The 26,810-nt window shown below is 47.4% G+C and overlaps 1 protein-coding gene across 6 annotated transcripts in view; it reads right to left on the bottom strand.

Moving 5' to 3' along the window:
• ror2 (receptor tyrosine kinase-like orphan receptor 2) overlaps nt 1-26,810 on the bottom strand; it is a 324,120-nt gene that overhangs the window by 44,262 nt on the left and 253,048 nt on the right. For all 6 annotated transcript variants that reach the window (XM_072516837.1, XM_072516833.1, XM_072516836.1 and 3 more), the window contains 2 exons: nt 23,666-23,953; nt 8,402-8,438 (listed from right to left, as the gene is read on the bottom strand). In XM_072516837.1, coding sequence (XP_072372938.1) covers nt 8,402-8,438; nt 23,666-23,953 — 325 coding nt within the window. The remainder of the gene's footprint in view (nt 1-8,401; nt 8,439-23,665; nt 23,954-26,810) is intronic.

The following is a 26,810-nucleotide window of genomic DNA, read 5'->3' on the forward strand; positions in this document are numbered from 1 at the left end:
CTCCTCCCCTAATTCTTCTTCCCACTTTCCTTTTAGTTCGCCCACCGACTCCTCCCCCTCTTCCCTCATCTCTCGATAAATCTCTGACACCTTGCCCTCTCCGACCCACACCCCTGAAAGCATCCTGTCCTGTATCCCCTGTGTCGGGAGCAACGGAAATTCCCTCACCTGTTGTCTAGTAAACGCCCTCACCTGCATATATCTCAAGAAATTTCCCCGGGGCAACTTATACTTTTCCTCCAATGCTCCCAAGCTCGCAAAAGTCCCATCTATAAATAAATCTCCCACCCTCCTAATTCCCAACTGGTACCAGCTCTGAAATCCTCCATCCATTCTTCCTGGGGCGAACCTATGGTTGTTCCTGATAGGGGACCCCACCAGGGCTCCCCGCACCCCTCTCTGTCGCCTCCACTGTCCCCAGATATTCAGTGTTGGCGCCACCACCGGGTTCGTGGTAAACTTTTTAGGTGAGAACGGTAGCGGCGCCGTTACCAGCGCCTCTAAACTCGTCCCTTTACAGGACTTTCTCTCCAGTCTTTTCCACGCCGCTCCCTCACCCTCCATCATCCGTCTACGTATCATTGCCACATTGGCGGCCCAATAGTAATCGCCCAAGTTCGGTAGTGCCAATCCTCCTCTGTCCCTACTACGCTGAAGGAACCCCCTCCTTACTCTCGGGACTTTCACTGCCCACACGAAGCTCGTGATGCTCCTGTCTATTTTATTAAAAACGGTCTTGGTGATTAATATAGGGAGATATTGAAATACAAATAAGAACCTCGGGAGGACCATCATCTTAATTGCTTGCACCCTGCCCGCCAGCGATAGAGGCTGCATGTCCCACCTCTTGAAGTCCTCCTCCATTTGTTCTACCAGCCGTGTCAGATTAAATCTGTGCAAGGTTCCCCAGCTCCTAGTGATCTGAATCCCCAGGTATCGGATGTTTCTTTCCACTTTCCTTAGCGGCAAGCCTTCTATCTCTCTACCCTGGTCCCCTGGATGTATCACAAATAATTCACTCTTCCCCATGTTTAGCCTACACCCCGAGAATTCCCCGAACCCCCTCAAAATTCGCATAACCTCTATCATCCCCCCCGCTGGGTCCGACACGTATAACAATAGGTCATCCGCGTATAACGAGACTCAGTGTTTTTCTCCCCCTCTAATCACCCCTCTCCATTTCCTGGAGTCTCTCAACGCCATGGCCAGAGGTTCAATTGCCAACGCGAACAACAATGGAGACAGCGGGCATCCCTGTCTTGTTCCCCTATATAGTCGGAAATACTCCGATCTATGTCGACCTGTAACTACGCTTGCCGTTGGAGCCCCATAAAGAAGTCTAACCCAGCTAATAAACCCGTTCCCAAACCCAAACCTCCTTAACACTTCCCATAAATACTCCCACTCCACCCTATCAAATGCCTTCTCTGCGTCCATTGCCGCCACTATCTCTGCCGCCACTATCTCTGCCTCCCCCTCCACTGGGGGCATCATTATCACCCCTAATAGTTGTCGCACGTTAACATTCAGTTGTCTCCCTTTTACGAACCCTGTCTGGTCTTCGTGCACCACCCCCGGGACACAGTCCTCTATACCAGTACATTTGCCAGCAATTTGGCGTCCACGTTCAATAGTGAAATAGGTCTATAGGACCCGCACTGCAACGGATCTTTGTCCCTCTTCAAAATTAGCGATATCGTCGCCTCCGACATCGTCGGGGGTAGAGTCCCCCCTTCCCTGGCCTCATTGAACATCCTCGCCATCAACGGGGCCAACAAGTCCACATATTTTCTGTAATATTCCACCGGGAACCTGTCTGGCCCTGGGGCCTTCCCTGCTTGCATGCTTCCCAGTCCCTTAATGACCTCGTCCACCTCAATCGGTGCCCCCAGGCCTACCACCTCCTGCTCCTCCACTTTCGGGAACCTCAATTGGTCCAGGAACTGCCGCATCCCCTCCTCTCCCTCTGGGGGTTGAGACCTATACAGTTCCTCATAAAAGGTCTTGAACACCTCATTTATCTTTCCTGCCCTTCGCACCTTGTCTCCCCTTTGTCCCTAATTCCTCCTATCTCCCTCGCTGCTGCCCTCTTTCGCAACTGATGAGCCAACAGGCGACTAGCCTTTTCCCCATATTCATACCTCCTCCCCTGTGCCTTCCTCTACAGTACCTCCGCCTTTCTGGTGGTCAGAAGGTCAAACTCCGTCTGGAGTCGTCTCCTCTCCCTGTACAATTCCTCCTCCGGGGTCTCTGCAAATTCCCTGTCCACCCTTAAAATCTCCCCCAGTAATCTTTCCCTTTCCTTGGCCTCTGTTTTCCTATTGTGGGCCCCAATAGAGATCAGCTCTCCTCTGACCACCGCTTTTAGTGCTTCCCAAACCACTCCCACAGGGACCTCGCCGTCGTCATTGACCTCCAGGTATCTCCCAATACACCCCCGCACTCTTGCACACACTCCCTCATCCGCCATCAGTCCCACATCTAATCGCAAGAGTGTTCTCTGCTCCCTTTCCTCTCCTAATTCCAGGTCCACCCAATGTGGGGCATGATCCGAAACCGCTATGGCTGAGTACTCAGCTTCTTCCACCCTAGAGATCAACGACCTTCCCAAAACAAAAAAATCTATACGGAAGTACACTTTATGGACATGGGAGAAGAAGGAAAACTCCCTAGCCCTAGGTCTAAGAAATCACCATGGATCCACTCCCCCCATTTGGTCCATAAACCCCTTATGTACCTTGGCCGCTGCCGGCCTTCTTCCGGTCCTTGAGCTGGATCTATCTAGCCCCGGGTCCAGCACCGTATTAAAGTCCCCTCCTAAAATCAAGTTTCCTACCTCCAGGTCCGGTATACGCCCCAGCATCTGTCTCATAAATCCCGCATCGTCCCAGTTTGGGGCATACACATTAACCAACACGACCTCCATTCCCTCCAGCCTGCCACTCACCATTACATATCTACCTCCGCTATCTGCTACGATGTTCTTTGCTTCAAATGCTACCAGTTTCCCCACCAAAATGGCCACCCCTCTATTCTTTGCGTCCAGTCCTGAGTGGAACCACCTGTCCCACCCATCCTTTCCTTAACCTAACTTGGTCCGCCACCTTTAGGTGCGTCTCTTGGAGCATAACCACGTCCTTTCAAATGCGCGAGCACTCGGGCCCTTTTTATCGGTCCGTTCAGGCCTCTCACGTTCCACGTGATCAGCCTCACTAGGGGGTTACCTGCCCCCCTCCCGTGTCGACTAGCCATTACCTTCTCTAGGCCAGTCCCATATCCCGCCTCCGCGCTCCCGCTCGCTCCCCCAGCGTCGCACACCATCCCCGCCCACCCACTCTTTCGCCATTTCCTTTTGGATTTCCGCAGCAGCAACCCAGTTGTCCCCCCCCTCCCCCTCCCCCCCCCCGCTAGATCTCTTTCTAGCATGATTGCTCCCCCCATATTACTTCCGTAAGTCAGCTGACTTCAACTGACCCCGGCTACTCCTGCTCACTCCTCGACACCCCCCCCCCCCGTGTGGGGAACTCCCATCCGCCTTGCGCCTGTCTTCCCGCCTTATTCTTTCTGGCGCGGGAACATCCCTTTACCTGACCCGCCTCTTATGGCGCAGCTCCCTTTCCCCTCCCCCTCCCCTTCCCCATTCTCCAACTATGTCCCGTCTTTCCCCCCTCACCGGCGCCCACATTTCCCCAATGTCTCCCCCCTTCCCAATTTACTTCTCAATTAACTTCAACCATAACATTAACAATAACATTTCCTGCAGCATCAGTCCCTCAGTTCCGATCCAATTTCTCTTCTTTGATGAAGGTCCATGCTTCCTCCGCCGTCTCGATATAATGGTGTCTCTCCTGATACGTGACCCATAGTCTTGCCGGCTGCAGCATCCCGAACTTCACCTTCCTTTTATGCAACACCTCTTTGGCTCGGTTGAAGCTCGCCCTCCTTCTCGCCACCTCCGCACTCCAATCCTGGTATGCCCGTACCACTGCATTCTCCCATCTGCTACTCCGCACCTTTTTAGCCCATCTCAGGACCTCTTCTCTATCCTTAAGGCGGTAAAATTGCACGATTATCACCCTGGGTGGTTCTCCCGCTTTTGGTCTTCTCGCCGGAATCCAATTTGCCCACTCCACCTCCAAGGGGCCCGTAGGGGCCTCAGCACCCATCAGTGAGCTCAGCATCGTACTTGCGTAAGCTCCACAGTCCACTCCTTCCACACCCTCAGGGAGACCCAGTATCCGAAGGTTCTTCCTTCGCGCTCCGTTTTCTAGGGCCTCGATCCTTTCAGTACACTTTTTATGAAGTGCCTCGTGCGTCTGTGTCTTAACCGCCAGGCTCAGGATCTCGTCCTCAATATCTGTCATCTTCTGCTCCACCACGTGGAGCTCTGCCTCCTGGGTCTTTAGTGTCTCCTTGAGCCCCTCAATTGCCTGTAGCATCGGTGTCAGCACCTCCCTCTTCAGCAGCTCCACATCTCACAATTTCATCCTGCTCAGGCCCCCATGTCGCCTGCGCTTTCTCCGCCGCCATCTTGTACTTCTCTCTTTCTGACCCTTTGGTCGACGATTCCTCGCGCTGCAGCCGCCGCCGCCGCCGGTTTTTTCCTCCTTCGTTTGGGGGGGACTCCCTTCTCACACACCCCACACCGGGTTGCGTCGTCGAAAAATTCCCCGTTGGGGCTCTTAAAAGAGCCCGAAGGTCCGTCGGAGCTGGAGCCGCCGAAACGTGCGGCTAGCTAGGCATCACCGCAACCGGAAGTCCCTTCAGTGGCCTTGATGAGATCTTTTCACAGTTGTTCCCTCTGCTGCTAGAATTCACCTTTGATACAGGCCCTCAGGTCAGCTTGCAGCTTTAAGCTTGCCCTTCCCCCGCCTGCATGCTGGAAGAGGCCCTGTTTATCCTGCAGTTGCAGCCAAATCTTTTACTGTTTCTGCCGTGTCTGGCATCCAAGAGACATACCCTTCCTGGGGGACACTGTCGGGGGAATGTTGCAGCCTTCTTCCCACACCGGGAAATGGCAAACAAATGCCGTGGGGGCCCTGTAACGAGCCCAAAAGTCCGTTCCAAGCAGGAGCTACCGAATATGCGACCTAGCTCTGCATAGCCGCACCCGGAAGTCCTGCACCCGGAGCTTCAACACAAGAAGTGAGCTTCAGGGGAGCAGTGGAAATGCCTCAAGGATACCTTCAAAGCCTCTTTGAAAAAGGGCAACATATCCATTGGGAATCCCTGACCCAAGACCAAAGCATTCAGGAAGGAGCGATACACCTCACGTTTCATCAAAGAGAACAAGCTGAAGTCAAGCGTCAACAGCGAACACAGCAGGTGGCATGCTGGGCGCCCCACCCACCTGCTCCTCCAACCACCATCTGCCCCACCTGTGACTGTCGGTAATGCATTGGACCCCTCGGTCACCTGAGAACTCATTTTTAGTGTGGAAGCCAGAATCCTAGACTCCGAGGGACTGCCTAAGAAAAGGAGGAAACAACTGCGTAAGTGGCTTAGAGCAAAGGCCATCATGTTGTTCATGCACTGAGTGGTTCACTTAAGTGATTTTCATTTGCTGATTCTTTAAAGAATTATTTAACTATATTGGAGATGTTGAGCCAGGATCCCAGGTGTGAGAGATTCCATTTTTAAAATGGCAAAATTGAAAAGGAGGGAGGAAGCAAAGCTCTTTGAATGGGGGCACTGACACCACTGGAGAGATGAGTGCCATACACTGTCACTAAGAATGGAACTATTCAAGATTGAGTGCTTAATGGGTGTGTTCTCTGTCAGTGCAATGTTAGTGTCAAGAGTCCTCATTCTTGCTGGATAAGTAGTGCTCAGGTGAAACACCTGGATCAGATATGTCCTGGTGTTCACTCCATATTGGTGTAACCTTTTGACTCCCGAGACAGTCCATGCCACCTCTCTGCTCAGCATGGGCACAGTTTTGGTCTGCATCTTCCTCCTCCTCCGACGAATTATTTCACTTGAGCACTTCACCCTCTTCGAAGTCCAATCCTCTCTGGAGGACCAATTATGGTGAGAACCTTGCAGAAATGTACTGGTGCAGGCACCAGAAACCTAATGGCCTGCTCCATGGTGGTCCTTTCGAGCAGATACCTTTGATCATAGTACCTTTCTGTTTCATCACCGGGTCACATGAAGGGGTGAGTATCCGTCATTTCACAGGATATCCCTTGTCCTCTAGAAGCCATCCATTCAGGGTGACATGAAGAGCAGCACCATTCTGGACTGGAGTGACATCGAAACAAACCTGTTGGACTTTAACCTGGTGTTGTAAGACTTCGTACTGTGCTCACCCCAGTCCAACGCCGGCATCTCCACATTCTGGACTGTCACAGGATGAAAGTGTCATGGCAGCTACCAGAACAGCTATTAAACAAATGCATAAGCATTTGTTGTGGTTCCACAACAATTGAATTTTTGCAGAGTGGAAGCCTTTCAATGGCTGCATACGTGGCAAGTTCATAGCAACACAGGTGGGATTGACGATGCCCTGAATCTACTGGAATCTCATGATGGAGGTGAATCCCACTGCTCTCTGTGTCTGAGGCCCCCCGCTGAATGTAATACTCAACTTACACAAATAGGGCATCATGACAGGCAAGTGTGCTGCTGCTTGTGAAACACCACCAAAGTCAACTACTGATCCTTGGAATTTGCCAGAAGCAAAGAAGTTCTTGACCACAATGGCTACGGCAAGGAATGTGAGCATTTCCATGAGGTTTGAAATCTTTGTCAACAAGGGTACAAAACTCTGATACCAGCTACCAAGCCAGGAGCAGTCTTTTGCTGCACTGGATCTCTGGCATTTCCAGGTAGCTGCTTCTTCAGAGGTGCACTTGATGCTAAGGGTATGGCCTTTGTTGCCTGCCTGCTCCTCATTCCTCTTCTCTGTCCGCCCCCTGCCCAGGACTCTGCACTTGCCCCTGAGCAAGTTGATCCTCATCACTACTCACCCCATCTCAGAGTATCTTGGCCTCAAATCCAGCCTTGCTTAATCGCAGTTGCACTCACAATGTTTCTGTTCTGTCTTCTCATAACCCCACGATCTCTGGACAGTCACATCGTCCTCAACCTACTTTTGACGTACCTCCAGTTATGGCAGGCCCCACTTCATCCTGCCCTCACTTCCCCGGAATAAACACATGGTGAGGAAGGCCTCCTTAATGCGGATTCAGGAACATTTCCGACTCATGTTTGCTGTTTACTTCATGAAAATCCAGCCCACAGGCCCTAAATAGCATTTGTCTCTTATTTTTTGCCTTCCTATCCTTCCTGAAATTTTAGACCAGGAATTTCCAGTCCAGTTATTCCAATGTTGTTGAGCAAGGGTTCCAAAACCACTGCTACATTATAAACATGGAAAATTTAGGAAATGTATGCAGCCAAACTCAATGATTCCTCAAAGTTAATGGACAATGAATCATGTTCCAGGAGTCACAAGTCCACACCACAAAACTGGTATCATTCCACCTCTATCCAGTAAGTTTAAAGAGCTAAAAACTGAAAAAATGTATTAGTATAATAAAGTTAATTGTGGAAAGTACTATGAATACTTTTTATGTAATCCTTCCTTGGGAGCTGAATTACAAGTGAACAAAATGAAGCCTGTGTTACAGTGTCAGCCCACTGCTGTTGCCGTGCTCCTAGATCTGAAACCTGCCAAAACCAACAAATACCATTTGGCAGCTTGAGGGCACCAGGTGCACTGGACAACGCTTACTTCGACCAAGACTTTCAAAGTAAAGGAAACAAAATTCAAGGATTGAAGATTGGCTTCAGAACGGTTTTGTTAAGAAGCAGTGACTTCACTACCCATTTTCAAAGGTGTCAGCCCCAGTGGGATATTTTAAAACAAAATAAAACCAATGCAGCAATCTTATAATTGGATTGGATACAAATTAATGACAGCAAAATAAAAAACAGGCCCTATTGTTACTTCCTCAAAATCATTTGCAAGCTTTACCCTCAAATTACCCTTAAAGTTCCAGAATATTAAAGGCGAGTAATTTTGGTTATAAGACAAGATATGTGAACCTATATTATGCTGTTTTGTTGATTGGGGTGAACAGAAGACAAACAGCACATATAGGAACTCCAGCCTACTGACCCCGAAATTCCTTGCCATGATGAATTCACAAACTGAATTTTACCACCTTGGTAATGTGCCACTAGAGAGGAGAGGCGAAGTGACTCCCCACTTTAAAAATATCATTCCATGTGCACACATCCCCACTTTATACATCGCATAACATTTTGAAATATTCTAAATAGAAAAGCGAAGGTAAATATAAACTACGCCCTTTTATTCTGAAAATAATAAATTCTACAAAATATACTGACATGATCTGAAATATGCAAAGTTTGACTCATCAGCCTTACTTACTGTGAACTGTGATGTGGATTGAGAGTTGGAGACTGCCCTAGAAGAAGAAAAATAGGATGAAATAAATGCCGGAGTTACAATATTTGACAAATTGGACAAAAAAACATACATGCTACATTTAAAATTTTATATCAAGAGCATTTATCTTTCAGATAATTCCGTGAAGATACCTTCCCACCACAGCATGATGGCCTAGATTTTGCAGTCAGAAGCAAACATTGCACTTACCCACAGAATTTTTGTGCATTTTTGGACTGCGCCTCTCAGTAATTAGAGTAGTACTTGCATTCCTTGTGACCCGCTTGTTGCTTATTTCTTCCTTGCCATCAACCCTCCAGTTCACCGCTAACTTTCCCGTTCATCGGGAAGGAGCGTTGGTTAATTTTTAATAATAATAATCTTTATTGTCACAAGTAGGCTTACGTTAACATTACAATGAAGTTACTGTGGAAAGACCCTAGTCACCACATTCCGGCGCCTGTTCGGGTACACGGAGGGAGAATTCAGAATGTCCAAATTACCAAGCAGCACGTTTTTCGGGACTTGTGGGAGGAAACCGGAGCACCGGAGGAAACCCACGGCGACACGGGGAGACGTGCAGACTCTGCACAGACAGTGACCCAAGCCGAAAATCGAACCCGGGACCCTGCCGCTGTGAAGCAACAGTGCTAACCATCGTGCTGCCTTCAGCAGGATCGGGAAGAAGCGGCAAGCAGGTGGGAAAGGAAAGCGAGGGAAAGGCAATTATGAGAGGGGGAAGTGGGAGGGAAGCAGGAGAGACAGTTACTGGGAAGGTTGGGGAGCTCAGAGGTGGTGAGCAAAAGGGTGGTGAACAAGTGATAAATAGAAAGAGTTCATAAGTTATTAACACATTATTAACTGTACACTGGTGTACCGTGTGCAGTTACAAATGTGTTTTATCTTTTTTTCCAACAAGATGCATTTTTGAACAAATAAAATGCAGTAAGTATTTTCAAAATTCTACTTTCGGCCTGATTAAAATTTTCCAATATCCTAAATTGACCCCAATACCTCTGAATCAGAGAGCCAAAGTACAGTGGTTACCACTGCGGCAGGGTCTCAGGTTCGATTCCCGATTTGGGTCACTGTCTGTGCGGAGTCTGCACGTTCTCCCCGTGTCTGCATGGGTTTCCTCTGAGTGCTCCGGTATCCTCCCACAAGTCCTGAAAGACATGCTTGTTAGGTGAATTGGACATTCTGAATTCTCCCTCTGTGTACCCGAACAGGCACCGGAATGTGGCGACTAGGGGATTTTCACAGTAACTTCATTGCAGTGTTAAGGTAAGCCTACTTGCGACACTAATAAAGATTATTTTTTTAAAAACACAATGCTCTTCACAAGGGATTTGGAAACTGTGTGAACAGGGAAATCAATGGTATGTCTTCTCAACCAATAAAATTGAAAAATCCACACCAAGAGATGTAGTTTAAACCAGAACATATAAATTGTACTAATTAACTCGATGCTAATTGACCTACAGAGAGCACGAGAGGGAAAGAAAGATTGGATTGCGAAAAAAGGATGAGACAAAGTTAAAAAGAATTATTCTTTCTTTAAAATCTCCAACAATAAGTAAGAAAAACAATTAAGATCTGAAGGAATGAGACTTAACATTTTAAAAATTATTAGTGTCAGAGAGGTATGTAAGTGGCAATAATTAAGTCTCGCTGCTATTAAAAATTTATTGACACTTGCGCGGACAAGGCCCATCTATTACTAATGTGTTTAGTGGGTACTTAGTGATTGGGTTGGATTGGTTTATTGTCACATGTACCGAGGTACAGTGAAAAGTATTGGTCTGTGTACAGTCCAGACAGATCATTGCATACATGAAAAATCATAGGGCATAAATAAATATGCAATGTGAATACATAGATACTGGCATCGGGTGAAGTATAAAGGAGTGCAGTACTACTCATTAGAGAAGATGTGTGAAGAGATCAGATCAGTTCATAAGAGGGTCATTCAGGAGTCTCGTAACAGCGGGAAAAAGCTGTTTTTGAATCGGTTAGCGCGTGTTCTCAGACGTTTGTATCTCCATGCCATCGCTGATGATGTCCTGGCACAACAAGGTGTCCAGAAGACCTTGGTGTCCTATAATGAGGTTATGTGAGTTTGCGATAAGTATTTCAGCCCGGAAAAGAATCTGGGCTTTTAAAGAGCAAGATTCAACCACAGGAGCCAAAGGTTGGGTGAATTCATTGATTTCTTTATTAGCTGATTGACTTGAACTTGTGGTTATGGGCCCTTAAATGCGTGAATTAATTCACGACTGTGTCGTAGTTGGTGTACTCAATGATCACCATCAGATTTTTGGGAAACCAGAGAGGATTTGCTCAGAGAGAAGGCTGAATAGATTGCCAGGCTAGCAGAGCTGTAACAGTAGAATTGGGATTTACTTTAGGGAGGCGTTGGGGCTTGGGATGGGTTGATCCAGTATGTAGAGCTAAGGTTGGGAGCCTTGCTCCCTGAAAAGCAAGTGAAAAGCCCACCAAAAATGCCGACAAGACAGGGAGAACCCTGTTGCAAAACCCATTGCAAAATGTTCCAGATGTGGCGCCAGTGCCTCTGAAGTCTCTGTTGTCTCTTTTGAGGAGATTCAGCGCTTTGATGAAAAGATTAAGAAAGAATTGAATTTGTCTACTGAACTCAATTACATCATCAACAACTGCTGGCAGCTGGGGCGAGATGCCTCCCGGTCAGGCTGATCACGTGGAACGTTAGAGGGCTGAATGGGCCGGTTAAGAGGGCTCGCGTGTTCGCGCATTTGAGGGGATTGAAGGCGGGCGTGGCAATGCTGCAGGAGACACACCTGAGGGTAACAGATCAGACCAGATTGAGGAAGGGATGGGTCGGGCAGGTATTTCACACAGGGTTCGACTCTAAGACTAGGGGGGTCGCGATCCTGATTAATAAACGGGTGTCATTTGAGGCAGGGAAAGTAGTTGTGGATATGGGGGGCAGGCATATCACGATCAGCGGGAAGCTGGAGGGGACACCGGTGGTGCTCGTGAATGTCTACGCACCAAACTGGGATGACGTGGAGTTTATAAGACGGGAAGGAACTAAAGGGGTTCATGGAGCAAACGGGTGGGGTAGACACATGGAGGTTTGGTCGGCCAAGAGCAAAGGAGTTTTCTTTCTTTTCGCATGAGTATACTCCCGGATTGATTTCTTTATCCTGAACAGGGCTCTACTGGCGGGGTGGTTGATACCGAGTATTCGGCGATTGCTGAGTCTGACCATGCCCCACATTGGGTGGATTTACAGGTGTGCAAGGAAGGGGGCCAGCGACCGCAATGGAGATTGGACGTAGGACTGTTAGCGGACGAGGGGGGGTACGGGCGTGTGAGGGAGTCCATCCAGAACAATCTGGAAATAAACGATACGGGGGAAGGCTCGGCAGCAATGGTTTGGGAAGCGCTGAAGGCAGTGCTTAGAGGGGAGCTAATATCGATACAGGCCCACAGCAGGAAGGTGGAGAGAGCAGAGATAGATAGGTTGGTTGGGGAAATACTCCAGATAGACAGGAGATACGCGGAGGCCCCGGAGGCAGGGTTATTGAAGGAGCGGCGGAGGCTACAGATGGAGTTTGGTCTGTTGTCTACAGGGAATGTGGTGGAGCAGCTGAGGAAGATGAGGGGGGCGGTATATGAGTATGGAGAGAAGGCCAGCAGAATGCTTGCACACCAGCTAACGAAAAGGGAGGAGGCCAGAGATATAGGTAGAGTGAAGGACAGAGCTGGGAACACGGTCTTGGACCCAGCAGGGGTGAACGGGGTGTTTAAGGAGTTTTACAGCTGGCTATATGAGTCAGAAACCCCATCGGGGGTGGAAGGGATGAGGCAATTTCTGGGAGGGCTGGAGTTTCCGAGGGTGGAGGAAGGGTTGGTGGAGGGTTTTGGGAGCCCCGAATGGGATTGAAGAAATAGCAAAGGGGCTGGAGGCCATGCAGTCGGGTAAGGCCCCGGACCGGACGGCTACACAGTGGAATTTTACAAACAATTCTCTGAGATGCTGGGCCCACTGCTGGTGAGGACATGCAATGAGGCAAGGGAGCGGGGGGTTCTTCCCCCGACAATGTCACAGGCCTCAATCTCACTGATCCTGAAGCAGGAGAAGGACCCTGAGCTACGTGGGTCATGTAGGCCAACCTCCCTATTGAGCATTGATGCCAAACTGTTGGTTAAATCTTGGCCTCAAGGAGAAGATTGGGTCCGAGAGGTGATAGGGGAGGACCAGACGGGGTTTGTTAAGGGCAGACAGGTAACGGCAGTTAAAAGGCTCTTAAATGTGATTATGATGCCCCCAGAGGGGAGAGAGGTGGAAGTAGTAGTCGCAATGGATGCAGAAAAGGCCTTCGACTGGGTGGAATGGAACTATTTGTGGGAGGTGTTGGAGAGGTTCGGTTTTGGGCGGGGCTTTATTGATTGGTCCGGTTGTTGCACCAGGTACCGGTGGCGAGTGTCCGAACGAATCGGTTGACATCAGACTATTTTAAATTGCACCGGGGTACTAAGCAGGGATGCTCCCTCTCCCCACTGCAATTCGCTTTGGCCATAGAGCCACTGGCGATGGCGCTGAGAGCTTCAAGGGACTGGAACGGGGTGATCCGAGGGGGGTAGAACACAGGGTCTCGCTATACACTGACGACCTGCGCCTGTCTATCTCCGAGCCATTAGGGGGGATGGGAGAGATAATGAGAATTTTAGGGGAATTTGGCCGGTTTTCGGGGTACAAATTGAATATGGGGAAAAGCGCGATATTTGCGATCCAGGCAAAGAGCAGGAGAGAAGATTGGGAGAGCTGCCGTTCAGAGTGGTGGGAAGGAGCAAGTAGAGGCAGCATCATGCAAGGACACAAGTTTGGGGGCATTGGTTACGGCCCATCTGCTGTTCTCGCCGGCCCGGTACTCCACAAGCCCTGTGCTAGTGGCAGCCCTGAGAGTCTGGGGGCAATGGAGGAAGCTTATGAGAGTGGAGGGAGCATCAGTCTGGTCTCCAATCGGCAAAAACCATCGGTTTGTACCGGGAAGGCTGGATGAGGGTTTTGAAGATGGCAGAGAGCAGAGACTGAGAGGATGGGGGATCTATTTATATATAGGAGCTTCCCCTGTTTGAAGGATTTAGAGGAGAAATCTGAACTGGCAGCAATAAATGGATTCAGATATTTGCAGGTACGGGATTTTTTGCAAAGGCAGGTTTCGACCATCCTCTCCTACCACCACGGGCGATACAGAATAGGGTTGTTTCCAGAACGGGGTGGGAGAGGGGAAAGTTTCGGATATTTATAAAGAACTCATGGAGTCGGAGGAAACGCAGACAGAGGAGCTAAAGGGCAAAAGGGAAGATGAGCTGGGGGGATAGAGGCAGGTCTTGAATGGATGCGTTGAGCAGAGCCAACATGTCCTCATCATGCGCCAGGCTCAGCCTGATTCAGTTTAAGGTCGTTCACCGGGCACATAATGGTGGCCCGGACGAACAAGTTTTTTGGGATAAAGGACAGGTGTGTGAGATGTGCGGGAGGGCCAGCAAACCATGTCCATATGTTTTGGGCATGTCTGAAGCTTAGGGGATTTTGGCAGGGGTTTGCAGATGTCATGTCCACGGTGTTAAAAACAAGGGTGGTGCCGAGTCCAGAGATGGCGATTTTCGGAGTGTCGGAAGATCCGGGAGTCCAGGGGGTGAGAGAGTCTGACGTCTTGGCCTTTGCCTCCTTGGTAGCCCGGAGATGGATATTGTTAGCATGGAGGGACTCGAAGCCCACAAATTCAGAGATCTGGCTTAGTGACATGGCTTGCTTTCTCAGACTTGAGAAAATAAAGTTTGCCCTAAGAGGGTCAATGCTGGGGTTCGTCTGGAGGTGGCAGCCGTGTGTCGACTTCTTTGGAGAAAACTGTCAGTAGAGGTGGGGGGGGGGGGGGGGGGTTAGATTATTGCTTAGAAGGGGTGGAACTTGTGAGGGAGGGAGGTGGTCTTTGCACTATGTTTATATTTGTACTGTTATTATTATAAAATTATAAATGCCTTAATAAAATGTTTTTCAAAAAAAAAAACAATTGCTGGCAGCTATCAAGAAAGGGAGAATGAGATGCGCTACTCTGAATTGCATCAAGCCAACAGAGGAAGTCGAGAGTTTATTACTTTGTACAAATGTAAACTACAGCTCATTCTTGGATCTCAGCAGCAACTCATGGATACACTGGAATCTTTCCGTAAAGAAGCAAAGGCCCAGGCTAAAGAGCTTCTACAGCTGAAGAGCACCACACAAGAACTTGATATAGATCCAAGTCCAGATGTTGCATCATCATCATCAGTGCCTTTGCTGATGATGGTGCCATCCGACTTTCTCATGCAGGCACCACGATCCCACGGCCTTCCATGGTGCAGCCTCACACTGAAGCAAGCGTGAAAATGATTCCACTGTCTGCAAAAAGTGCAGTTCCTACCTTAGTAGGGAAATTGGCTTTTCTTTTTTTCCTGCAATGTCTTCAGGATGTTTTTAGACTTTCTTTTTATCCGTCAGATTCATCCTTGTCTCAGGTATTGGTTATATATTTCATTGTCAAGGCAGTAGTATATAGTACAGCTCATAGTTCTTCATAGGAGGTGAAAGCACCATCTTTCCTCAGTGGGCAATGCAGAAGATTACAGAGAATGTCAGTTAGTTCTCTTCCTTTTCAACGAGTTGTGATCATCCCAGTCCCGAAGGTTTCCTTGATTGATTTCCGGCTTTTACATTCAGGTCATCTTAAGAGTCACAACCAAAGAATCAGCTGTCTTGAAAAGCTGCTATCGCACTCTACAACAATGATTTTGCCCTCCAAGGATAACAGGACACATACATCCGACACTTCTTCCTGCCACTGTTGGGGATTGATGTCTTTGGTGACAGGTGACTTGGAGGTTGTGGGGGGGCAGGGCAGTGGGAAAGGAGTTGGATAGAAGTTGTAAACAGTACAAGAGATCTACAGATGGAATGGAATGTAAATAGTTTAAGAAAAGAATATAACAATTTTGAGATTATACTTGAGGGGGAAATGTAGAGCAAAGAGTTAATGTTTATCTTAATGAGATAATGATGGCAATGATGATGGACCAATTCAGAGAAAATAAGCTGCGAGGAATGATTAAAGAGGCTTATGCTTCACGGCTAGACAGAAAAGATTAAAGGGAGTGCTTCATTGAAGTACATAAAATATTAATTGTCGTTGATAATGTGTAGCAGCCTCCCCATTCTTATCCTGAAGGCCTTCTTTAGGCGGGTCAACATGAGCATAATGGGGTTTGTGTGGGCGTGAGGGACTCCGAGGGTGAGAAGGGCATTCCTGGAGCAGGGTAGGGATGGGGGGGGGGGGGGGGGGGGGGGGGGGGGGGAGAGAGGGCTGGTGCTGCCCAACCTCTGTGGGTACTACTGGGCCACCAATGCGGCGATGGTGTGCAAGTGGGTGATGGAGGGGGAGGGGGGTGGCATGGAAGAGGCTGGAGACGGCGTCTTGTGAGGGTATGAGTCTGGAGGCGCTGGCAACGGCGCCCTTGCCGCTCCCTCCAATGAGGTATACCACGAGCCCGGTGGTGGCGGCTACCCTCAAAATTTGGGGGCAATGGAAGCGGCACGGGGGGGGGGGGGGGGGGGGAGGGCTGGTGCTGCCCAACCTCTGTGGGTACTACTGGGCCACCAATGCGGCGATGGTGTGCAAGTGGGTGATGGAGGGGGAGGGGGTGGCATGGAAGAGGCTGGAGACGGCGTCTTGTGAGGGTATGAGTCTGGAGGCGCTGGCAACGGCGCCCTTGCCGCTCCCTCCAATGAGGTATACCACGAGCCCGGTGGTGGCGGCTACCTCAAAATTTGGGGGCAATGGAAGCGGCACGGGGGGGGGGGCCTCGGAGTGGACCCCGATATGGGGGAACCACCCGGTTTGTCCCAGGGAGAATAGATGGAGGGTTTTCGGGGTGGCACAGGGCAGGGATAAGAAGGTTGGGGGACCTGTTTGTGGATGGAAAGTTCGCGAGCCTGGGTGAGCTGGAGGAGAACTACGGGCCCCCCCCCCGGGAAACGCCTTTAGGTATCTACAGGTAAGGGCGTTTGCCAGGCAGCAAGTGGTGGAATTCCCGCTGCTGCCGCCACGCAAGGTACAGGACAGGGTGCTCTCGGGGGGGTGGTTTGGAGAGGGGAAGATCTCTACAACATACCAAGTGATGCAGGAGGAGGAGGAGGCCTCGGTGGAGGAGCTGAAAGGTAAGTGGGAGGAAGAGTTGGGGGAGGAGATCGAGGAGGGGACGTGGGCATATGCCCTAGGGAGGGTGAACTCTTCCTCTTCGTGCGCGAGGCTCAGACTTAGATCATAGATCATATAGATCATAGATCATAGATCATAGAATTTACAGTGCAGAAGGAGGCCATTCGGCCCATCGAGTCTGCACCGGCTCTTGGAAAGAGCACACTACCCAAGGTTAACACCTCCACCCTATCCCCATAACCCAGTAACCCCACCCAACACTAAGGGCAATTTTGGACACTAAGGGCAATTTATCATGGCCAATCCACCTAACCTGCACATCTTTGGACTGTGGGAGGAAACCGGAGCACCCGGAGGAAACCCACGCACACACGGGGAGGATGTGCAGACTCCGCACAGACAGTGACCCAAGCCGGAATCGAACCTGGGACCCTGGAGCTGTGAAGCAATTGTGCTATTCACAATGCTACGTTTAAGGTGCTGCACAGGGCACACATGACCGGGACAAGGATGAGGCGGTTTTTTGGGGGTGCGGACAGGTGTGTTAGGTACTCAGGGAGCCCAGCAAATCACACCCATATGTTCTGGGCATGCCCAGCGCTGGAGAAATTTTGGAAGGGCGTAGCGAGGACAGTGTCGAGGGTGGTAGGATCCAGGGTCAAACCGGGCTGGGGGCTCGCAATATTTGGGGTTGCAGAGGAGCCGGGAGTGCAGGAGGCGAAAGAGGCCGGTATTTTGGCCTTTGCGTCCCTGCTAGCCCGACGAAGGATTCTTCTTTAGTGGAAGGATGCGAGGCCCCCAAGCGTGGAATCCCGGATCAACGATATGGTGGGGTTTATTAAATTGGAGAGGATGAAATTTACCTTAAGGGGATCGGTGCAAGGGTTTTTCAGGTGGTGGCAACCGTTCTTAGACTTCCTGGCAGAACGGTAGACAACCCGGGAGAGAGGGGGGGGGGGGGGGTTCTATTTGATTTTTGTTTGTCTATACTGGGGGATCTGAGGGTCTGTATTTTGACGGGTGTTAATTTATTATTTATGCATAGGGGATGTTTTGTATTGTCATTAATTCTATTGGGTTCCTTTTACATATTGTTGTTGATATTTTGTGAAAACTTTAATCAAAATTATTTAAAAAAAAAAGATAATGTGTAGCAGGGCTGTGTGCGTCAGAAACATGTGCCTATTATGAGGTCTTTGTAAATAGTTCTGAATGAATACTATTTCAAATTACTCCACTGAATAAGCAAAACCTCACCAAGACATTGTAACACACCAAAACAACTATCAAAGTAAAACAAGACAAAGGGAGCGATTCTCCAGCCGCATTGCGCCCAACAAATCCCACTATGTTGGGAGAATAGTGGGAGAGCCCAGACACGGGATTGGAGCTGGGCACTGAACAGTGCGCAATGCTCCCGATCCGCTGCAGCTGCCATAATCTGGTTCACAGCCAAATAATAATTTAAATATGGCGGGCTTGCTGAAGCCGGATCCTCTCGGCTCCTTCTATTCTCACCTCCGCTGGCGCAGCATGAAACTGGCGGGAAGTCTCTAGCACCGGAGACCAGACGTGATGAACAAGCTAGGGGGGCCTCGAGAACATTGTAACCCTGAGGTGGTCAGGGACATGGCAACCTTAGCAATGGGGTGGTGGGGGATCTGAAGCAAGACCCATCGGGAGAGCCCCAGTGCCAGAGAGGATGGTGTTGGCGGGACAGGTGGGCACTGAAGCCCTGATGCCGTGCAATGTTGGGCCGTGGGGGGTTCCTTACTGCCACTTTGAGATCGGAATTTGCTGGCGTGGTTAGGCCTATCCCTCAGTGCCGGTGCCTAACTTGCAGAAGAATTCTAAGCGTGGATTGCAAACTGGATTGTGCTGTCCCACCTGGCGGGAATCTCACTGCATTTCCCGACGGAGGCCACATTTAGAAATTGTTTGGGAGAATTCCGCTGAAAATTAATTCCACCCCCTTAGTACATTAACTACATTCCCTACATTCTATAGTCCAAAGATGTGCAGGTTGGGTGGATTGGCCATGCTAAATTGCCCCTTAGTGTCCAGGGATGTGCAGGTTGCGTTATGGGGCTAGGGCAGGGTAGAGGACAGAGAACATGGGTACAGTGCTCTTTCGAAGGGTGGGTGCAGACTTGATGGGTCGAATGGCCTCCTGCTGCACTGTAGCAATTATATACATTGATATTTCACTGCCTGAATGGATTCTATTCTAACTCTCCCATCAGAACATTTAATTGTACTTTGAACAACCCTAATTCTTTAGCTTATACTAACCTTTTTGGTAGACTGTTCCATTCATCAGTCTTTAAGAAATGTGATCTCAACTCTTGTTTTCTTTAGATGTATTTTTAATTAATTTCTATTTTATATCCTATAATTCTTCTTTCTAGGCACGAATCACAGCAACAATTTGGCTACACATTATCAACGGCAATTAATATTTTATGTACTTCAATGAAGCACTCCCTTTAATCTTTTCTTTCTAGCCCGTGAAGCATAAGCCTCTTTAATCTTTCCTCGTAACTTATTTTCTCTGACTTGATCCATCAGTGGGTGAGGACAGCTTTCGTAAAGCAGTTGTGATGAGGAAGTGGATTGCTTAAGAATTCTCTCTCTTTTGTTAGCTTGACCCTTAACATCAATATGTTAAGAGTGAGAGTATGGTAGATACTGAAATATAAATATAATTTTAAAAATAAGCGACATGATGGAGAGTAGAGACTGGGAGGTTAGGTAGTAACAGGAAGCAGTGATGGCTGGGGGCAGGGGGTGGGGCACCCACAGGCGGCAACACCAATTCATCATTAATTAACTTTATGCTTGCCGATGGTCTGATCGTAAAACCTCCATCTCCCAGCTTCTGCGCCTGTGGAAGTTGGGGGCCGAGATGGGGTGCGGTGACGGATTCTGTCCCTGTACCATCCACTGCCACTAGTTAATGTGTCAGAAGCGTCTGAACAATTTCAGAGAGGCTTTCCCCTTTAAAAAGGAATGGAAAATGTATTAACATCTCTAAAAAACAAAACGAAAGGCAGCATTTAAGAGTGTCTGATTGTATTAAATGCCCGAGTGTTGGGGAGTTAAAGGCTTTTTTTGAGTATAACATTCAGAAGGGACTTGACAGGTTAGGCACAGACATGTTAACACTGGCTGGAGAATCTGGAACATCATGGGGCACAGCCTCAGGATAAGGATTTAGGATTGATTAGGATTGAGATGAGGATAATTTCTCAATTCAGTCGGTTGTAAATTGTTGGAATTCTCTACCCCCAAATGGTTATGCATGCTCCATAATGGAATATACTCAAGGTTGGGAAGGATAGATTTTCGATTTCTTAGGGAAACAAAAGATATGCAGAGCTGGCAGGAAAGCGGAGTTGAAGTAGATGATTAGCCATAATGGTACTGAATGACGAATCAGGATCGAGGGTCACATGATCTACTCCTGGTCCTATTTCTTATGCTTTAAGCAAAAAAAAAGCAATGGAATAATCAATTTGGGAAGTGGTTAGTACATTTATAAAGAAGCCAGCCTCAGGTGGGCTGTGGAATGATCTGTTCTAGTGGGCAATATTACAGAGGCTCAAATAGGTGGCCTTTGCAGTGAATGTGGTGTTGGAAACACAACTCAAAAGTGGCAAGCATGGTGGCAAGAATGCAAACCATCTAGTACAGCCCAAGATAGTGGTTAGGAAGAAGGTGGAATCAATGACAAGGAAGTTGAGACTTTGGCAAGATGACAGATGATGGTTAGATCTTAAAATATTGAACAAATATGGGACCTAGGAGTCAAGACGCATCCAAAGCTGAATGTCAAACAAGCAGTCTGATAGTACAGAGGCAATAGAGGAAGTCAAAGAGTGGAAAAGTAGAGGTTGGCAACATTGTTGTGCACATCTGCAGGCGATGTCACTGATAGTTAACAAGTAGATATGGATGAAAAGAGCATCAAAGTCAGATTTCTACAGGATTCCAAAGGTGCTCTGACAATTGAGGGGGAACCATGGGGGGAGACGATCTACTTCTGTCCATATAGCCAAGAGTGGATCCAAGTGGGGGAGTGACATAAAGCTGGACAATGGAGAAAGACAATAGTGGAGGATAGTGAGGGGATTTTTTTATTCGTTCATGGGACGTGGATATTGCAGCCAAGGTCAGCATTTAGTATCGATCCCCAACTGCCTATTGCAGTCTATATCATGCAAGTACATCCACAGCGCTGTTAGGGAGGAAGTTCCAAGATTTTGGCCCAATGACAGTGAAGAAATGGCAATATATTTCCAAGTCTGGATGGTGTGTGACGTGGAAGGGAATTTGCAGATGATGGTGTTTCCTTGTGCCTGCAGTCCTTGTTCTCCTGAGTAGTAAAGGTCAGGAGTTGAAAGATACTGTCGCAGGAGCTTGGGCGGTATGCAGTACTGCCATCATGTATAAGTGGTGGAGGGAGTGAATATTAGATGATAGAAAGGGTATCGACCAAAGTGCTTTGTCTTGGATGGTGTTGTGCTTCTTGGATTTAATTGGCGGTACCATCCAGACAAGTGGAGGGTATTCCATTACACACTTGACTTGTGCCCAGTAGATAGCGGACAGGCTTTGGGGAGTCAAGTGGTGGTTTACACATCACAGAATTCCCTGCATCTGACCTACTCTTGTAGCCACAGTATTTATATGGCTGGTCCAGTTCATATTTTGGTCAATGGCAAGCCACCCCAGGGTGTTGACGGTGGGGGATTCAGTGATGGCAATGTCGTTGATTGTCAAGTTCAGATCATTTTATTCTTTCTTGTTGGAGATGATCATTTTTTGGCACTTGTGTGGCATGAATATTGTTATGGATGTCTGGACAACTCTCAACAGTGGTGAAGATACTGGACCAGAGTTGCACCATTGTTAAGTTTTAATGCGATGCGGAAAGGTCAATTCGTTCTAGGTGTGGTAACATAAGAAATAGGGCTTGGTTATTTTATTTAAAAAACGTTATTAAAACAAAAGAAAAACAATATTTTTTAAAACCCTAACAATAACAGATTACATGTAGTTTCTTAACCGTAACACACAAGTTCCCATTAAACTGCACTTCAAAGGAACATGCAGCTCTCATTCCACTTACACAGACAGGCAAGGGTGATACTTGGATTTACAAAGCAATTTTTCCTTTGTTAGATAAGCTCCTTCAGAACCCTTTTTGAAAGCCTGAGTCCATCGCTTTCCATCGCCTCAACTGTGGCTTTTCATAATCCTTCTCCTCCACCTATTCAAACAGGATTCTCTCTCTCTCGGAGCTCTGCCCAGTTCCTCAAACAAACGTTCTTTCCTGGGGTTCCCAGACTTGAACCTATTATCGTTATCTTAGCTGTCTGATTTCCCACTCCCATTTGTACAAAAGCAGAGCCATATTTTGTGGGTGTGGGCGTATCCCTCTGACTCCATGCTAGCAGTTTTTCCCTCAGTCTGTCAACCCCTAAATTGCCTAAATCTTCAATCCCATTTTTGGACCCAATTTCCTAGTATTGGGACAATATTGCATGCCACTTATCATTCTAACCCTGAATGTTGTCCAGATCTTGCTGCATGTGGACATGGACTGCTTCATTATCTGCAACATCATCAACCTTCATTGAGGCGAGGAAAGGAAATTGGCTAATCCAAAGACAATTTAACCCAGTCCTTGGATTGTATTAAACACATTATGAAAATACCAAGAGCCAAGGAGAGACTAGGCCAGTACCATTTGCTTTTAGTTATGTCCCTCCTCACATCAGCTTTTGGGAAAACTGCTTTTGCAAATTAACTCGGGCCCCAATATTATTTGCAAATTCATTGAATAATTGACTCAGACCAAGAATCCCCAAAAGAAGAAACTGGGCCTGTTTGGGAATAGGTATTGATATTCTAAGGCCTGTATAATATAGTAAGAAGTCTTACAACACCAGGTTAAAGTCCAACAGGTTTGTTTCGAATCATTAGCTTTCGGAGCGCAGCTCCTTCCTCGGGTGAATGAAGAGGTGGATTCCAGAAACACATATATAGACAAAGTAAATGATGCAAGACGATCAATGTATAATATAATGTAATCTTGTAAATAGGTTCAAGACAGTATCCCGATTTGACAACAGCAGGTTTGGTTCGCAGAGCAGCAAAGGACTCAAAGATGACTACATTCAGCCCTTCCTAACTGCAACATATTAATAACATTTTTAGGTAGATGTATAACATTTAGCTTGCTCACAAGCAATTAAACTGGGCTTTACGGTGTGCAAGATGTTTGACAAAAAGGGATGTTGTATGTTCTCATTCCATCTAATAAAAGTGTATCCAAAGCTAATAATAATGCACAAAACCGCACAAAGCTTCTGACAGCAGAAGTTCCCGTTATTTTAATTATCTTAAGAGTCATAATGAAGGGCTAACAGCAGTTATTTTTCCACGGTTTTATTCTGTCGAGCATTAAACCATTACTTCACATTCTAGGCCAAGAGCTGTGGCCAAAATGTTCCTGTAACCTTGGCCATCCCAGCTAGAGAGCGAAGCACTAATGGGTAGCATTTGCTTATGTCCAGTGAATTTTTGCAAACTGAACTCAAAGTTGTAGAAACCGGTGAAGGATAGAGCTCAATTGGCATCAGGGAATCATTTTTAATTCTTGGTTTTGGGTAAGTGTCTAGTTCATTCATTAGTGTCATGAGTGGGAATATGGAAGAAATTTGAATCAGCGATGGACTGATAAATCAGCTGATCATGTTCGTAATAGTAGAGCAACAGAACTAAGTATTACTGTAGAGGACCAAGGTGCAAGGGAGGAATGTGAAGAAATGGTAGCCGCTATCAACACAGTGTAATCTGTGAAATTCCTATTCTTATATACATATAGAATTGTCAGGCAAGAGGAATGCATAACCATGTCAATTATTCAGGATTCTGTTTGTGTACGTATATTTTACATCCATAATTTTTTGTAGGTTTTAGTTTAAAAAGTACATACCAAGTTTCACATACAGCACTCCAGTAGCTGTGATGGTTTTATTGCCATTAGATGCGACACATTGGTAGTAGCCTGTGTCTGTTGTATCCAGGTCTTGAATTCGAAGTCGAGAACCGTATTCGGTTTTCCTTATTGTGATCCGTCTTGCTTCTTGAAAAACGGGTGCATCATTTTTTAGCCATCTTATATTTGGGAGTGGGTTGCCTGCAACTTTGCAGTACAGAGTGGCTGTCTGTCCTTGTACTATAGTGATATTGTTCACAGGTGCCAGAAAGGTCAGAAAATAACCTGAAGATGAAAGTTCAGAAATGGTCAGAAATTAACATGTAGGTGATGTTTCAAACTCTTAAATTCCTGCTGCACACATAGATTCAAAATGTCACTGTATCACAGAATCCTGACAGTGCAGAAGTAGGCCATTCGGCCCTTCGAGTATGCACCGACCCACTGAAAGAGCACTCTACTGAGGCCCAATACCCCATCCTATCCTCGTAACGCTGTGTATTGATCATGGCCAATCCACATAATTTGCACTCTTTGGAGGAAACCGGAGCACCCGGAGGAAACCCACGCAGAAATTGGGAGAACGTGCAAACTCCACATAGGCAGTCACCCAAGGCCGGAATCGAACCCGGGTCACTGGCACTATGAGGCAGCAGTGCTAACTACGGTGCCACTGTGCCGCCTGAGAACTGATCAAGATCCCAATCTAGTAATGATCAACAAGAACGATAGAGACATATGAAAATGACAACCCCTTCAAATAAACACAAAAAATGCTGAATAAACCGAACAGGATTGGCAGCATCTGGAGAGAGAGAAACAGAGTTAACGTTTCATGTCCGTTTGACTCTTCTTCAGAGCTGAGGAGAGCAATATGATTTTTGTTTTACTGTTGAAAAAGGCATCAAGTGAAACAAAAGGGCAGGTCAGAGGGCAGAAGGGATTAAGTACCAAAGATATATATTGCTGCAAAAAAAGACATGTTGAAGCTTTTCGTCTTGCACTCCTCAGGATACTTCACAGGGATATCAGTATAAGAGGAAAACAAAATATATATACTCGAGAAGGGAATGCTGATTGGTCAGCAAGCGAACTCTGATTAGTAGAGACGTTGCCAGAGAGAATGCACCAGTTAATGGTGGCTGATAACTGCCACGCATTGCTCGAAATTGAAAGCAATCAGCTTGACCCGAATTGGGTCTTGGCATTGGCCTGAATAACGAATCAGCGAAGAGCTATCACCTACTTTGTTTAGCTGGAACAGGCGCTTTGTGTGTACATGTTCTTTGTCTGCGAAGAACAGGGCCCTGTAAATTAATATATGTAGCTTCCAGTACATCTAAATGCGCCACACTGTGAGCCTGACTGACAATCTTAAATCGGTTGTCAGCATATTTCTTAGCACACTGAGGATTATTTAGCACACATTGTCCAATCATGGAATCACATCTCATATTGGACACTGTTTTCAGTAGTACAAGCTCAGCTGGTTGGGTATAGTCTGTACCTTGCCCATTGCGAACAGAGTAAGGGACACGCTGTTTGATATGCTCCATCAGTCTTTGGGGTGCATGGACAACCTACCTAGTATCACACAGGCACTGAACTTCATGCACCACATTATTCACCTATGCAAAAAGCAGAATGTATTTTTGGCTTGATCAGCATCCTAATAGTGAAAAATACCACTTCCGTTGCTACCTCATAGTAGCAGCGTGGAACAGCTAGCTTTACCTTAGATATCTTGCACTTTGCAGGTAATCTGAAGTAGACTAGGCACTTTTCAGGGCCAAATGTGTTCATTGGTTTGTGTAATGTACAGTGCAAAATGAGTATTGATTTAACTTACGTACTTGGCAACTTGAGCTTTGAGTTGCGTTTTAATGAAACCATATATGCCCAAATAGATGGTGATGTCATGAGATTCCCCTCTAGGCCAAGTTCTCGCAACTATCTTTGTTTTGTTCCATGAGAAATGTGTCTTCGATGGAAAGACACCTAACCTCCTACCCCTTACATATTTCTTATACATGGATGACACATTTGCTATATTTCAATCCACAGCTGCATGTAATAATTTCCCTCTTTTCGTGGGCTCCATCCTGCACTCAAATTCACATCTGAAATGGAGCAGTAAAATGACTTCCCATTCCTTGACGTATTAGTTGAGAAATCTAGGGGGTTCTCTACCACAGTTTACCACAAGCCTACCTTCATTGGTTAATGCACGTGTTGGGATTCTTATTGTTCCACACAGTATAGGATTGGTATCGGCAACCTTTTAATTTGTGCCCAATCCATTTGCTCACCATGCCAGTTTGATGCTGAGGCACGGTGCATTAAAGGCACCCTGTGAGATAATGGCTACTCTCATATAAAGATTATATTATATATATTATATATTGTATTATATTATATATATATATATATATATATATATATATACATATATATATATCATCAGATCATCAGCTGTATATTGTGCAAGCTCATAAACAGAACCAAGGACATCACTTTCGGCATTGAAAAGTGCCCAACCTACCTCAGATTACCCTGGAAGAGCAGGGTCTCTCAAAAGTACCTAGCAGATCAATCCATTCATAAAAATCAAGTCTTTTCTAAATTGTTTATTAATATCTTCTCACATTGTGACTAGCCTACTGTTTTCTCAGTATTCTATGCTTAGAATTTTCAACTTTTCAGGATGAGTCCTTTAAAAATGGTAGCCAGAATCTAGATGCGGCAGCCCCGCCCCATTTCCGACAGATCCTGGGTGCGATTCTCTGCCCCCGTGGTTGGGAGAACCGCCTGGCGGCCATTTTTCCCTGCGGCGCCGGTCCGACGCCCTCCCGCGATTCACCCAAGCGGCGACAACGGCACCATCGAGTTCTGTGCGGTGGAGAATCGCCATGGACACCCAAAATGCGATTCTCTGCTACACCCGCTATTCTCCGGCCCGGATGGACCGAGCTACCTGCCCAAAATGATGGCTTCCCGCCGGCGCCATCCACACCTGGTCGCTGCCGGCGGGTACAGCGCGGGAACGCTGGGGGGGGCGGCCTGTGGGGGGGGCAAGGAGGGTTCTTTCACCGGGTTAGGACTCAAAAGGGGTCTGGCCCGCGATCGATGCCCACCGATCGGC

This window comes from Scyliorhinus torazame, chromosome 9, assembly GCF_047496885.1.
Source record: "Scyliorhinus torazame isolate Kashiwa2021f chromosome 9, sScyTor2.1, whole genome shotgun sequence".
Lineage (NCBI taxonomy): Eukaryota > Metazoa > Chordata > Chondrichthyes > Carcharhiniformes > Scyliorhinidae > Scyliorhinus > Scyliorhinus torazame.